The 15,400-nt window shown below is 36.3% G+C and overlaps 1 protein-coding gene across 1 annotated transcript in view; it reads left to right on the plus strand.

The window, feature by feature from the left end:
- ND-SGDH (NADH dehydrogenase (ubiquinone) SGDH subunit) overlaps nt 1–15,400 on the plus strand; it is a 97,254-nt gene that overhangs the window by 16,330 nt on the left and 65,524 nt on the right. The window contains exon 2 of the mRNA XM_081740104.1: nt 8,938–9,158. Within this exon, the coding sequence (XP_081596230.1) occupies nt 8,938–9,158 (221 nt within the window). The remainder of the gene's footprint in view (nt 1–8,937; nt 9,159–15,400) is intronic.

A 15,400-nucleotide genomic window follows, 5' to 3' on the forward strand; every position in this document is an offset into this window, starting at 1 on the left:
AAGGTGAAAAGTACATCAAAAAATGTCCGAGGCGGGATTGGAACCCGCGATGCCTATTATGTTGGTTGTCTAGCTTTCTAGACCACACGGCTATCGTGGCCGACTAGAAACGAAATGAGATAATAATAAAATAATTATATTTCCAATGTGAATATGGTAATACTACAGTGTACGAACATAATCATATGGTATGTAGGAGAGGAAGTAAAAGAATATGCCACTTATCACGAAATATGTTATTGCTGTTAGAAAGACAGTAAATACTACAAGCTCATGCTGCGACATTTAAGGAAATACTTTTGCAGCTTCCCGAAACATGTTCGTTGCCATTAGGTACAATTTTCACTTTCTTGGAATACATCAAAACTCAACAATACTTAGAATCACTCCCCACTTCAGTTATGTAAAATAATTCTAAAACTAAGAATTATGTTGCATTCACTAAATTTAATTGTATATACAAGATTGTACCCCTAAATCAGTGGCGTATGCTGGGATTGTGACTTTGGCTATCACGAGACCTAGCAGATCCGGACAATAAGGCTAGTTGATTAAATGTTAACTTCACTAACAGTGCAGTCTTTTCTGTAGTTGTTTTATTACACATTTCGAAGAATTAGCACTAGCAACTGTCTAGTTCACTTTAGATATGGGCTTCAGTGATAGCTTTGATAGCCCATAATATACGCTACTGCCCTAAACTCGTATATTACACTGCAAAACAATGCCGCGTCTTTGACGTGGAAGACCCGGGTACGATTCCTGGCGGGAGCTCATGTGGTTCGTATTCCATGTTAATCAGTAGGTCCATGTCTCATATAGTCTCACTGCTGAACGGAATGTTAAACTCAAAAAAATCAAATCAAAATATCCGTTACTAGTAGAAAGAAGAAGAGACATTTTAGGAACTGTCGATTTTTGTGCAATTAAAGAATAACTTGTGAACAGTGTTTTTCTTCCAGACATGTTTTCTGGGGAGCACTGCCCCCTGAAGCTCTGAGAGTTTCCCCCGAAGGAGACCAAAATAACAGTCTATCATATAATAATAAACAGAATAGTGCCCCTCCGGAATACTAAGTGTGCCCCCGGAACATTCTTTCTGAAAGAAACACTGCTTGTGAAGGACTTTTCTTTTAATTTTTTTATTTTTTATTTTACTTATTTATTTATTTATTTTTTATTTTTTTATTTTTTATTTATTTATTTATTTTTTTTTGCGAAATTTTATCTCAATTAGTTCCAAAGCGGCTGACTAACATATCGAGCACTTGTAAGAAGAAACGAAAGTACACTCGAATTGTGGCGTGCTAATATGTTAATTTTTGCGCAATTTTTCATAGCAATTAAAACGCAATTCTTGTAGCTTTCTTAACTGCACGGGAAGACAACAAATACGTACTCACGGAGCGGCAAATATTTTATGGCACAATTTTTATTCTATGAACCGTTAATACATACAAAAACTTTATAGTTTCAAAGGAAACTATATACATTAATGTGTTATTTCAAAAAAGTGGGGGGCAACTGCCCCCTCTCTAATCGACGCCCATGAATCAGCCATCCGGTATTCTCTTTACATATTTAGAAGCGAATAATTTATATAGGACGAATCAACATTTACGCAATGTTACAATCAATATGCATGCTTATTTCCTCATATCAAAACAAATCTGTACTAGATTTTAGGATCGGAAAATCGAATGTAACGGAAACTCAAATACGAATACGAACAATGCGCGAAAAGGTCAATAAACGGCTCAAAATTACAGAAAATAAATCCAACCCATCGCAGAAATGTCGTTTTACATAATATTTACAAATCATTGACATTGGAAAAATCCATAAAAATTACCAGTGTATATTTTATCACTCCTACGGGTGGTTACGCACATTAACGAAAACTGACACGGTAATCATTATACACAATTGATTCACACACTACGACAGGAACCTTGGGCAACTCAGGGACACAAGCCCCTAAATTCCAGTAAAATTATTGTTTTTATTTATTCTTTTGTGATTTCAGGCCCCCGGGCATTTGTCCCCTATTCCCCCTCCCTTGTCGCCGGCCCTGCAAACTCGTAAACCATTATTAAACACAAATCATGTGAGTTATACGGCAAAGAAGTCCATGTGTTAAGAAAAAAAATTACTGGAAAACATGGTATTTTGATCCATGCCCATAGCTGGGAAATGGCCAACGGAGGTGGAGCCCGCACCCTGCGCCAATCCTCACCTCCCTTAACTGAAAATTTTCATTTCTTTTTAAAACAAATATTTGTTTAAAAAAATAAGTAGTCAATAATTCTTAGTTATTTTCTTGGAAAAACACCATTACAGAATTTACATAAAACTGGTTTAAAATTGCAAAATTCAAATCAAGAAACTGTTCTACTCATTATCTGCTTATTATTCGTTAATTTGCAATCAAATATTTCTCCGGATTTAACAACAAATATACAATACCTTCACCAGCTGTGCTTATTAGCAACCTCTATCATATTGCACTACAAGATTATGCTATCGTTCTTTGATGTCACAAATGAATGTCACAAAAATACAGCAGGCAAAGAACTCGTTTCTGATTGGTTATTAATTTCGGCAATTCTATGATCTAACAACATATATTGTTGGCAAGCAATAATTCCATTGTTGAAAACAGAAAATTGAAACTTTCAGTTAAACATTATTTTATAATGTAAAATGAATTAAAATATAACCATACTGAATTAGAAATGAGTAGTTATGTGCAGATATACTGAATTTAGACCGAAATCGTTTAAAATAAAGATATTTTATATTTGAAATTGGGCCTATTATACTGACGTACAGGCCTTTAGAAACTGTTAGTATACTTTTATTTCAGTGTTGTTTTAAAACTCCTATACAGCTCATACACGAGCGATAAGTTGGTTTTTCTTATTGTTCATTCACAGAATGAGCAAAGATCATCCCACATGCAGTGTTGAATTCTGGGGTGCCCCGGAGATAAAAATTCCCTCCCCCCGAAGACACATGAGAAAATTCACAAGGTGTTAATACTGGTATGATTTTCTCCAACATATTCATCCAGCATTATCCCCCCCCCCCCCCGGAGAAAAGTTTCTAAATTCAACACTGCTCACACAGGTTTTTCGCAGACCGTCAACTTGGCGGCGCAAAACAAGGGGAAGGGGCGCGGAAGCGTAAAATCGCATTTTTTCTTTAGGAGATTTTCACGAATTTTTTGCGACCTTAGTTTTCAAGGTATCATATTGAAATTTTGGATACGTATTCTGTGGACCTTTGACTATTTTTCATGGAAATATGAAATTTCCATGCTACGAACCCGTCATCACTAGTTCAGCATATATTTCACTATGTTGTAATTGAACAGTACTATACATCAGTCACGAACAAAGGCGTCCACAGAAAATTTCCCAGGGGGGGGGGGGAGAATACAAGCTTCCTTAATATGTATAAACTTTTAATTTGAGAGCATATCTTCCTATTATAGAAATTATTATTAACCTATGCAATTTTCCAACTGACCCTTCGACCCCCTCTGTGGACGCCCATGGTCATAAATATCATGAGGAATTATGTATTTTATTAATACCCAACCCCCTTGCACGTAACTAAAAGATACCGTCTTTAATGGTCACACAGGGCTACATGAAAGAATAGTTAGGAATATCTACATCCCTATTGCAAACAGTGTATCACAAAAATTCAGTAGACACACCTCTATGGCTCTATAAAGTTACGTGTTTTCATTACTAACAATTCAAAGTACTCACAAAGCTGAACACAAACAAAAAAATAAATAAATAAACAAATAAAAATAAAAGATAAATAAAAATAGATAAATTTATAATTTCGCTGTTTTTCGCTGTTGTTACAGGCCAAAATTACAAGCCACACGACGTGTGATCCCCCTCTCACACGCAAACATAAAACAGTACAATCGTGATTCGTATGTATTCTGAAATAGCTCTTAATGCTTCATATATTTTTTAATAACTGCATATGCATAATCTATCTTTACTTACCTTCTTAATCCTCAACCTCCTAAATCCAGCTGCCGGATCACAAGGTCCAAAATACAGGCGTAGCACGTTTAAATACCACACAATTTCACACAAGCACACATCGATGAGGCGTAGCTAACGTACATATATATATATATATATATATACTGAACCGGATGGTTAGCGCATGTGCGTACGATGCACGTAGTCCCGGGTTCTATTTCCTGTGGACACTAAAAAGTTTTGGTGTTGGCCCAGAGAGTATGGAGAGGACAATTATAGAGCTACCTGTATTAAGAAGTAGCGGACTTCGGTCTAGAAAGCCGGCATTAACAACTTTAGGTAGGCCCGAGTCCCAAAGATTTTGTCCTGCCAGCAGTGGCGTGCGGTGGTTACGCAACCGGGAACAGGTCGACATAGATAGGAAATATTGTGTAACAAAACAACGGAACTGAAGTAAATGAGTACTAATAAAATGTGCTTTTAAGAAATCAGAAAATTTTGTTGTAGCTGATTTTTTTTTTTTTTTTTTTAGAACAGTAGTACATGCAGTAGCGGAATTGGGTGTAAAAACTAGGGGGGAGGAATGCCATTACTTCAAATTGGTGGTCAAAAGGTCAAATATCTGTAAAAAGCATGGCCAATTAATCGTGTGTCATAAAAAGTACTGCCGCCACTGAGTACAAATGCTAGTGAAATCCACACAGTTTTTGATTCCACATAGAAATACACGCATTAACCAAAATTCCACACATTTTGTGGAATTCGACACACATTCGGAACTCTTCCGGCAGAAATACTCAACTACCGTTCAGCCTTTATATTAATCACGTTACTACCAAAACAGGATGCAGGGACGCAGCCCCGAGCGAATTCTGGAAATCGAGCAGCCATAGAACAAAACAAGTGTGTTAATTACAAAATGGTCCCGATTTCGCTCCAGCTCAATTCATGGGTAGCACTAAATGGCAAAAGAATATGAAGAAAGTATGCGCAGCCCAAAGCAGCAGAGCTAGATAAACGAAACCCGGAACGAAGGAGAGATCTGAAGGCGAAGCCCCCAGCGACCAAAGCTACTTTGTATATAAATAAACCGGCTAGATGGCTAGGAATACAGCAGAACGTAAATTTTCCCCACAGTAAAAATTCCCGGTTTTTCATCAAAATTCCTTGACTTTTCCAGAATTAAAAATTTCCCTGACTTTTCCCGGTTTTCCAGGTAAGTGGGCACCCTGGGAATATGTAACTCGTAGGGTATGATGCTTTACTTTTTAAAAAATTTCAATACTTCCAGTGTACCCCTAAAATGTATAAAGAACTAACGACCCTGTTTCTTTTTTTAAATATTCAATTAGAACTAGACAATTTACACAAAATTTGGAATCGACCAGTGAAACCGGCGCGTTTCTAGCACTTGTGGATTTCTAGATCTCATTGTCGAAAGGATTGGAGACAAACTTTTCTGTGGGGACAAACATAAGATAACTAGCTGAACCTGCGCTCTCTACACAGCGCATCATTCGCATATGAGCATAAATCTCCTCCTCATTCCTCACAACATCTATACATGTCCCTTTACAGACACAAGTGAAAGACGTCTTGATAATAATAATAAAAAAAATCGGCAAGGGGCATCATAAAGGGGAGATTTTTCGATTATTTTTTTCTCAATATCTCTCAGCGTTTGCAAGATTTGAGCCTACTTCCGGTTGGAGTTTCTAATTCATGTATGACCAGTTTTCTTCCTTCTTGCATGCAGTATTTAATAAGCAAATACATTACATGTACATTAATTATAATGTCAGTTATATATGGTGTTCATTGGGCAAAACACTCCAAAAATAAAGATTCATCTTAGACTGAAGAAATTGTTCTCCTTTCTTTATCATTATTATTTGACCATGAAACAAACGCCTGATACATATACAACCTTTATATACAACATTGTGGTGTTGGAATGTATAATGCGTAGGATGTGGTGCTTTAGTTTTTGTTTTTTAATTTCAACATTTCCAGTGTACCCGTAAAAGTGTAATAAAGAAATAGTGGCCATGTTTTTTAAATATTCAATTACAACTGGACAATCTACGCAAAAAAAAGCAATCGATCAGTGAAAACGGCGTATTTCTAGAGCCTGTTGTTTCCGAGATCTCATTGTCGAAAAGATTAGCCACAAACATATGAACTTCCAGAAATAGTTTAAAAGAACTCCAAAGGTGGCAGCACAGTTCATTTGCATTGCTTTTGGAGAAGACTTATTAAAATGCAAAGGCTTTGAACAATAATTTAAAAGGATAAACTTTATGGAAAACATCTCTTTAAGTGAGTTATTTAAAGTACACATACTTTAAAATATTTGTCTTTGTTATATACGTGAAATCACTAATAACCGCAAATCAAAGGTTTGAAATCAAAAGTTATAGGTTGGAGCTCAGGCGCTTTTGTTGCTATTGTAGCATTTTATAGATAGACTAGCTGAACCTGCGCTCTCAACACAGCGCATCATTCGCATATGAGCTAGAGATGGGAAGTTTGATTCCTTTTATGGAATCGACTCCTTTGATTCCGTTCACTAGAAGAACTCATAAAAAGGAACGACTCCATGGAACGAGTCGTTCCTTTCTAACATGAATACTTTGATTCCATCGGAGATGCAAGCAACGCATGTTCGTTCATTTCTTCCGTTGTATATCGTGAAAACTCGGAAACCTTGGGTTGTGGTGGAACCAATACATTTGAAGCTTGCAGGAAGTTGTTAAAAAAAAAAAAAAAAGTCTATTGCCATCTCATCTGTTTCTGCTGGTCTGACTGTAGGGGGAGTTCTGGTTTGGAACAAAGCTCTTGTTCTCTAAGGGTCGAGTGAAGGGGAAAGGGAGGTATGTTCCTTGGGTTGTCATATGTTTGTCCTCATTCAGGAAAGAAAAGAGACGAACCTGTGCGTCAAGGTCAAGAGTAAAAACTTCAATCCATATTGGTATTCTTTGAAGAAACATAAAGTTTCCTCTTCTTCCAAGATTCACCAATCTGTGGTCCAAGTTTCACCAATCTGTATCACTTGGGAGTGACACAGTATGCGAAACTTACTTTCGTCTTTAAATTTTGCACACCAACAAATGCTGGAATATTAAAAACTATAGATAGCAACTATGTTAGAACGTTGTGAAGTTTGTAAGCATAGGTCATTAATGCACAGCACGGCATTTCTTTAATTTCACAAAAATATAGTCCGAAAAATTGTCTATGTTCGTCTGGAAGCCATGAAAAATCAGGGATTATTTTTTTCTCACCGAAATTTTCCATTTGAACGTTTCAGAAATGCCATCGTATTCATGGGAGTTGTTAGGGTACTCTCGTTTCTTTAGCCTGTAGTTCATAGATGTTAGACATTTAAAAATTATATATATTAATGAAAGGAAACAACCGATTTAAACTTATTTTCACACATCAAATCCTCTGTAGGTATGAATTCAGTAACTTACAAAAAAATGAAAAAGTGATTTGACGGGACCGGGACCTTCACCCGGCTTCGAGTCCCGGTCCCGTCAAAATCACTTTTTCACTCTTTGTAAATTATTTATAAATTCCATTTGAAATTGGTGGATGTATTCGTTTATATATATATATATATAGTGAAACCTCCCTCTCCCTTAACACGGACACATTTTTTTGTCCGGCAAAAATACATGTTCCCTTATGGAACAAAACCCTCCCTTTTACGGACACTCTCAGATACGGACGCGGACAGTCTTCATAACGAACAGGAATTATTCTCGGCTCTGAGATATATTATTCCTCACAAGCGTATCTATCATGAGTCTCGAACTGGTGAACCATCAGACAGAAGAGCTTCAAGCTGAACTTGATTTTTTCTTTTTCTTTGTTTTTTCCTGCCCGCAATAAACTACTTTCTGTTTAAAATCTTAGAAAACCTTCAATATGCGATAACAGTCATGCAGGGTCAGTCATATGGTCAAGAATTCTACGCGAACTATCTTCCCTTCCCCAACAAACTTAGTCCTTTTGCCTCTGGACCTTGCATCTTTCTCGACAATTTCATAGATAACAAAACAAACATTGTTTTAGAATAACATTTTCAACGAGCAATATTTCCTCTTTATCTTTTTGAAAAGCAACATTTTTCTTTTACTTATGATACTGGAACAAGTCTGGGTTGGAGTTTTCACGGCTTCCTTTTCACTTTTTCTAAGAGGATATTCTTTGTGATTTGGGCTGGGTCAATAAACCTATGCACTCTTATACGACTTTTCATCCATTCCGCCAACGAAAATATGATGCCAGTATACACACACACACACATGTTTCTTCCGCAACCGTACTGAGGATTCTCAGAGGACACTTGCTAATGAGTTTTGTTACCCTTGTAGAGGAAAAAGTGTGCTTTTTTCTCTAAACAAAAGAGTTTAGCCGATTAGCTGGTTCCTAACTCATCTTTTGAGAAGGTTCCTAGAATTTGAAATAAATGAGAAACGCTTCCAGGGTGATGACATGTACTTAAGAAAATCAACATACACGCATTATTTCTTGCAGTACCGGTATACGAATATATTAACACATTCTTCAGCAATAATATTATTTAACAGAATTGACTTTCTCCTTCATCCCTCCCAGTAACTTAAATTACATATTAAGTAGAGTATTTTCATATTGAATTTTACGTACTTACTTTCATATACAATGTATTTACTGTGTATTACAGCACACAATTACCGTTGTGAGAAATTAAATTTCTGTAACCTCTCTGTAACGGACACCTCTCAATAACGGACAAAAATTCGTCCCATTGGTGTCCGTTATTCAGAGGTTCCGCTGTATATATATATGGATTTCTGTGGCGATCATAAGAAAACAAGCCAATGTAAATTTCAGATTTCACATAATTTTATTTATTTATTTACTTTTCTTTCAGCTGAAGTGAGAAACATGGGAGGTGGTGGCCATGATCGTGTCATGTTAATAACAGCAACTCGGTGGCAGTGGCACAAATTTAAAGATCTAGTACATTTTTATGCTATGCTTGGCTTGATCCCAGTAATGGGCATAATTCTGTATGCTAACATATTCATTGGACCAGCTCAGTTAAAGGAAATACCACAAGGATATGAACCGAAACATTGGGAATACTACAGAGTAAGTTCATGTCTTTTAGGTTTGTTTTTTGTATATCCAAGATGGCGCTTGGGATTACTTTAGATGTTATTCTGATATCTACCAGGGCTGGAAAAAAACATTAAAAAAAAGAAGAAAACATGTGTTTAAAAACACGAAAAAGATGTGTAAAGTGTTTTAAACATGTTTTGAAACACACACACACACACAATAAACACGTTTTAAACATTTTGATCAGTTTGAAACATACTTTTAAAGATACATCTCAAAATCATGTACTAACTTATTTGTTCAAACTTCTTGCTCTTTACTTGCAACCGATATTTTCATTTATTTTGTCCTGGCTAAGACTACACTGTGTTAGGTACAGAATATTTCAGTATAGATTAGTAATTCTCAACTTATTTCATGTCTCGAGCCCTTTTATTACACCCACTTGACGGTGACTCGAGCTTGTTCGTTGTAATAAGCTTTTTAGGTAGATTAAGTAAAGTTTTAGGCAGTTTTAGAAATCTTTTCATAAGCAAAGTCCAACAGAACAAGATTGACGTCCTTACACCGAATAAATATGAAGGAAATACAGATGATCAAAACTGGAAATTTGCTTAGGTCCAATTTCCAGAATTTTAAGAAGGGCTGAAACTCGAAAGTAGAGCCATCTTTGAAATCCTTGGGCCAAAAATATACAGGAGAGCAATATAGACATATAGCTCTCTACGACCAATGGAAATGGATTACAACTGATCAAAATCCGTATTTATTCGGTGTGAGGACTTCAGATTTTCTTCTATTAGACTTGGCTCAGCAAAAGGTTTCTAAATCTGCATTACTGCTCTCAAAATCGGAAATTCAGGAAGGAGGCGGATGGCCTCTAAACGGACACCCTCCACCCCTCTCTAGCGGCACTCATATGAAACTCTAGATTGCACTTTGTCACGTAGTTTTTCTTTCTTTCATTTCAGGTTCGTAGGATATCACGTTTTTCGTCGGTGTATTCTTTTTGACACACTCTGTATTTATTTAACGTAATTATGTATCATTGACTATGGCATTCGGAGTTTGACTTGTTAATCATTCCTACGCTGGCAGCGTACACGATATAATGTTAATATCTTAAATTTATGGGCAAGAAGGGGGAAATTAGCCCTCCTGTTCCACCGTTCCTTCTGCGCCCTTGTCTAGCCATTTCCTATTCAACTCCAGCCCACGCCCTTTCACGTGGTTTTTGTTTCATTTACTTCGGACTCTTGACTACGAAGATACTACGTTTGCTGAGCAGAAGCGAATCTTTCTAAAAAATGGACTTGGATCCCTTGTGCTCTGAATGTCCCATATATAGAAATATTTTTTAAAAACTAAGTTGGAGCCAAATTTATCCTGCAACCCAAGTTTGTTCGAAACGCATAAAATTAGTTTGTTTAGTTTGAATGATTACAGTGGTACATACATACAGACAGACGAACAAATGTAGATCAAGTATTGTCCCAGGATCCTCACTGACGTTCGGCAATGTTATGACAATAAGTATCACGCTTTAATGGTTAGTTACGCGGGTGACTGCCGTACTTTGCGCTTTCTCGCCTGGTCCCTTCATTCAAGCTATGCCAGGTTTAAAGTTTTTAAGAAAATTTAGAATGGAGAAAAATTTATTTATTTTTCTAATATCTGTTCTACAAGTAGTCCAACCTTCGACTATGACACTTTCCCACAAGTTAACTATAAGCATTTAAACAATACAATAAACGTTAAAAACAAGGGGAAAACGAAGAGAAAATAAATTCTAGGTTATCACCTTGACCTGTTGTAGCCACGAGATATCAAAACATTCACATGGAAAGAAAATAGTCTTCTGAATGGGGAGCAGTTTTTGACAATTTTCTTTGTCCAGCAGATTTTTTACAAAAATAAAATAACATAAAAATAAACATATGTTGAAAACTAGTTTTAAAAAATACACGTGTTTAAAACAAAATGTTTAAAACGTATATAATTTTTTTTAAACAAGGTCGATTGTTTAAAACAAGTTTTAAACATTTTGTTTTAAACAAAACAACCCTGATATCTACCATACTGTGTATATCAGATTTTTGTGTACAACGAATGCCATAAGGAATATTTGCGCAGAAAGTCTTGTAGTTGTACTATAATTGACTTTTGTTTCTCCAAACAGCGAAAGATATAATATTGGAAATGTCTGATGCTACAAAAAGGTTCAGAATTTTAACCTTTACACGACATAGAAAATGTTACAAAAACTTTAACTGATGCTAGAGAAAGGTTCAGAATTTTAACCTTTACACGACATAGAAAATGTTATAAAAACTTTAAGTCTAAGTTACTGACAGACTCTGGTGCCGCATTCAGAAACACACGTCTCGCTCGACTACTGCTGCTGGTATTCAATCCAACATCCACCCACTCTCCTCTCCTTGTCTAAAGCAATCTGTGTAAAGTAATATACTCTTTCCATTCAAATGGAAGAATCAAGAACCGTGTTTACAAGCTTTATCTCTAAAACTGTCTCTTTCATTCATTTGTTCTGAAATGCCTTTGTAGAGCCTGAATATAAAAAAAGTCACAAAATGTTCCCATAGCTTCATAAACACCTTTATTTGCATCCTTTCTCTTCTTCAAAGACTGCATACAGGTATCATATCATATGCTAGGATGAGTGCTTGTGAAATATATGGAAATTGTCAATCAGAGCAGTAGGTTTTCTGCTTCCCGAAGTCTGTAATATGGGCGCAGAGCTTCGAAATCTGCTGACAGAAATGAGTGTTATTCAATGATTAATTTCACTTTGTTTCCCAGTAATTGCAAACAAATGTTCCAAGGCGTCTTTTGACCAGACAGGAAGGTATAATTCCCCCTCCATTGAGTTTGATAAACACATGTTGATGATTAAATGTATGGTAAAACAGTGATATGAAAAGTGATACTGTTATGTCGATAACCCCCCCCCCCTTCGCCCAAACAAAATCTAAAATAGAAACAAACCAATAGAGTAAGGTAGCACATTGCTAGAGCGCAGACATTTGGTTTCAAAAGTCGAAGGTTTGATCGCAGGCCGTGTGTTCATAGTGGACGACATCGAGGGAGAGAAATTCAAATATGGAGACAGAGAGGGATGATTTACATATACTAATTCAATATTGGAGAAAAAATGATCGGACAGCATCCATATTATGATAATATTTGTGATTTTGTGAACCAGAAGAAGGAAAGTTTCCGAACTATGAGAATCACATCAGACAGTTGTCGAATTAATGTGGAGAATTCTTTTCAGGGCATAAGATAAGTGCGAAGGGAAAGAAATATCTTAAGATCTGGGAAATTAAGAATTTAAAAAACCTTAAGCTTCCGAGACGGGTTTCGAACCACGAACCTCTAAGTTATCGAACCATGACTTCATCCATTCAGAAACGGAGAAGTCTACACAGCCTTTTATATACTTTTCCTCTAGCTACGTTGCGAAACTCATAGAATGGAATATTCCAAAAGTTGACTCGGTGCGTCACATTGAACGCAGCCCTCTTGTAGCTAGTTACAGGGTACATGATGGATTTTCCTTGTTCAGGAACACTTTTTAAGACAGTAAAAGTTTGTTACTACGGTGTTAATTGAGTTATGTTTGATAGAACCGTCTGACAAAGTACTGCGAAATACTTAGATATAAATCACTTTTTGCAAAAATGAAACAAATCGTCGCAAACAGACTTTTGAAAAGAATAAGCTTACAAAAAAAAAAAAAAAAGAAAAAAAAGAAAGAAAGAAAGAAAGAAAGAAAAAAGGGAAAGAAAAGAAAAAGCGCTTGAGAGTGTTACTTGGATGTGAATCTAAACTTAAAAAGAGCAGGTTTGTGTCATGGTGTGTTAAGTGAATGGTTAGTGTAAGGGACTCCTACGTGGATGGTCCTAGGTTCGAATCCCCACCGTTATTTTCTCCTTTTAGCTTCGTTTTACTATGCATTCAAGAAATTCAATTTTGAATTAAATGTAGTCGCAGCTAGTTTCAGCCGAAATTATTTTCAAATATGAAATTTGTTATTACATACGTGCTTTTCTTTAACTTGCGATGTTTCACCTTTGATATTAAACCTTAAAACTGCAATTTAACTCATTTCCCTACGTCATATCATAAACTTAGCACAACGACGACAGTCGGGTGGTAATACAATATTCTATTGTTACTGTAATATATTTGTGTCTTTAGAAATTTTTGACTCAAGAAAGAAACGTTCAATAGACCGTACAATGCAACAGGGACTCCTGGATGAATTTCAAACGGATTTAGTATAAGCATAAATTACCATCTGAAAAATGTACTGTAGTAGTAGGAAACTGAAACCATTTCTAGGAGGGGAAGAGGTGATATGTAAAAGTAATAGAATACGAAAGATATTCGTGTCGAATTCATAGTTTTCGGGTTCCAAGAGGTGAATAGCACTCCAGCTGAGATTTTTTTTTTTCATTCATGTAAAAATGGAAGATGATTTTAAAATTGAATGGGTGAGTTGAAAAAAGGTACACATTCCAAAAATATCACAAATTAAACTGAGATAGCCATTTTCTTCTTTGGACGTATCTACAACCATTGAGCAGAGAAAGAAACATATTTCACTACTGCAAATGAGCTTGCCAAAAATTTATAGATGCGATTGAGTTGAAGAAGGAACAGATTCCAGGAATATGTCCCTTCTTTTACTCATAACCTCGCTAGTGCTGGAAGCACCCACCACAGCGCTAGTGCTCAATCATGCGTTACGACAGCAGGTGAGCTGTTGTTTAAGGCCATGTTGGTTATGTTTAAAGTGGAAAGTGAAGATCATTGCGAAAAGTAATGTCGTGAAGTTTATTAGTGTTTCTTTGTTTTAACCTAGTAACAATGTCAGAGACAGTGACAGTGGTGAACCAAGCAGGCCCGTATCAACGGGGGGCTAGGGGGCCGGCGCCCTAAACTTTGGCTGGCCCCCCCTAAAAGTTTTACGGTAGGCTTACAAATGACTATAATTTGATGATGAAATATAATATGATTGGGTCGGGCCCCCTAACTTCTACCGCCCCCCCCCTAAAATTTTGGGCTGGCTACGGGCCTGGAACCAAGCCGTAAAATGGGTAGACTTAACAAAGAAAAACATGAACGGGAGATGGAAAAGTTAGTAAGGCATCGAGGTGAAGAGTTTGTTACTTCAGCAGGCGTTCTTGTTCCAGCCAAAACAACCGGCCCAAACTGTGTCGGAAAAAATACATGGATAGTTTCTCTATTGAAGAAAAGAAGAACATTATTAAAACCTATATAGTGGCAGACCTACGAGCAGGACACATTAATAATGAACCTAATTGAGAGGCATGAGGTTGCAAGGCACAGGCCATCAAATGAAAACTCAAAGCAACACGAGTCTTCTTTCAAGTACATTGCCATGAAAGGTACAAACAGAGTTGAAGTTTGGGTACTGCTTACATAAGCCTTCATACTGTGTCACACAAAGTTGTCATTAGGTTGACAAAGATGTTGGCTTGTGGGAAATTCCCCATTGACATGAGAGATAAACACGAACACCGTTCTAATGCTATTCCAGTCTCACATTTAGTTAAAATACATGAACATATGGTTTCATTTCCTAAATATGTTGCACACTATACGTCTACATCAGTCACATATGTCGATGCTCAACTTAATGTGGCAAAAATGCATGAACTTTTCATAGAAAAATTTTCTGACTTGAAGAATGTAATAAAGTATGAGTTTTACTTGGAATATTTCAAGAAAAAACTTTGGTTACCGATTTGGCAGACCTTAGGTCGATGTCTGCAGTGCCTGTGAAGACCTGAAGATCAAAATTAAATCAAACATGCTTAATGACAATGCAAAACGTGTAAATTTTATATTTTGTAAATCATTTTAGACTATTTTCACTTAATCTGAACTTATCTATCCTAACTACAGTCTGAACATAACACGAAACTTTATAATACAATCTAACCTAACCTAAGTTTCTATACAGACATGTTTTATGGTATGTTGTGACATTGGACCCTGTTTATAACAAAGAAAGAAGAGTTTGCAATGGCAAAGTAAAATAAATCGTTTTAATACTATTATTCTAGCACTTTTTTGCAGCTCGGTGTGGTTCAATTACATAAAAAAAAATTACTAATGATGGTAAAACTTAAAAAAAAAAATGTTTTTATAATGTTTTTCGATCAAGACTTGTTTTTCAGCTGCTCATCCACTAGATCAAGATGACTGACGATTGTCTACTC

This window comes from Thermobia domestica, chromosome 15, assembly GCF_964235325.1.
Source record: "Thermobia domestica chromosome 15, izTheDome1.hap1.1, whole genome shotgun sequence".
Classification (NCBI taxonomy): domain Eukaryota; kingdom Metazoa; phylum Arthropoda; class Insecta; order Zygentoma; family Lepismatidae; genus Thermobia; species Thermobia domestica.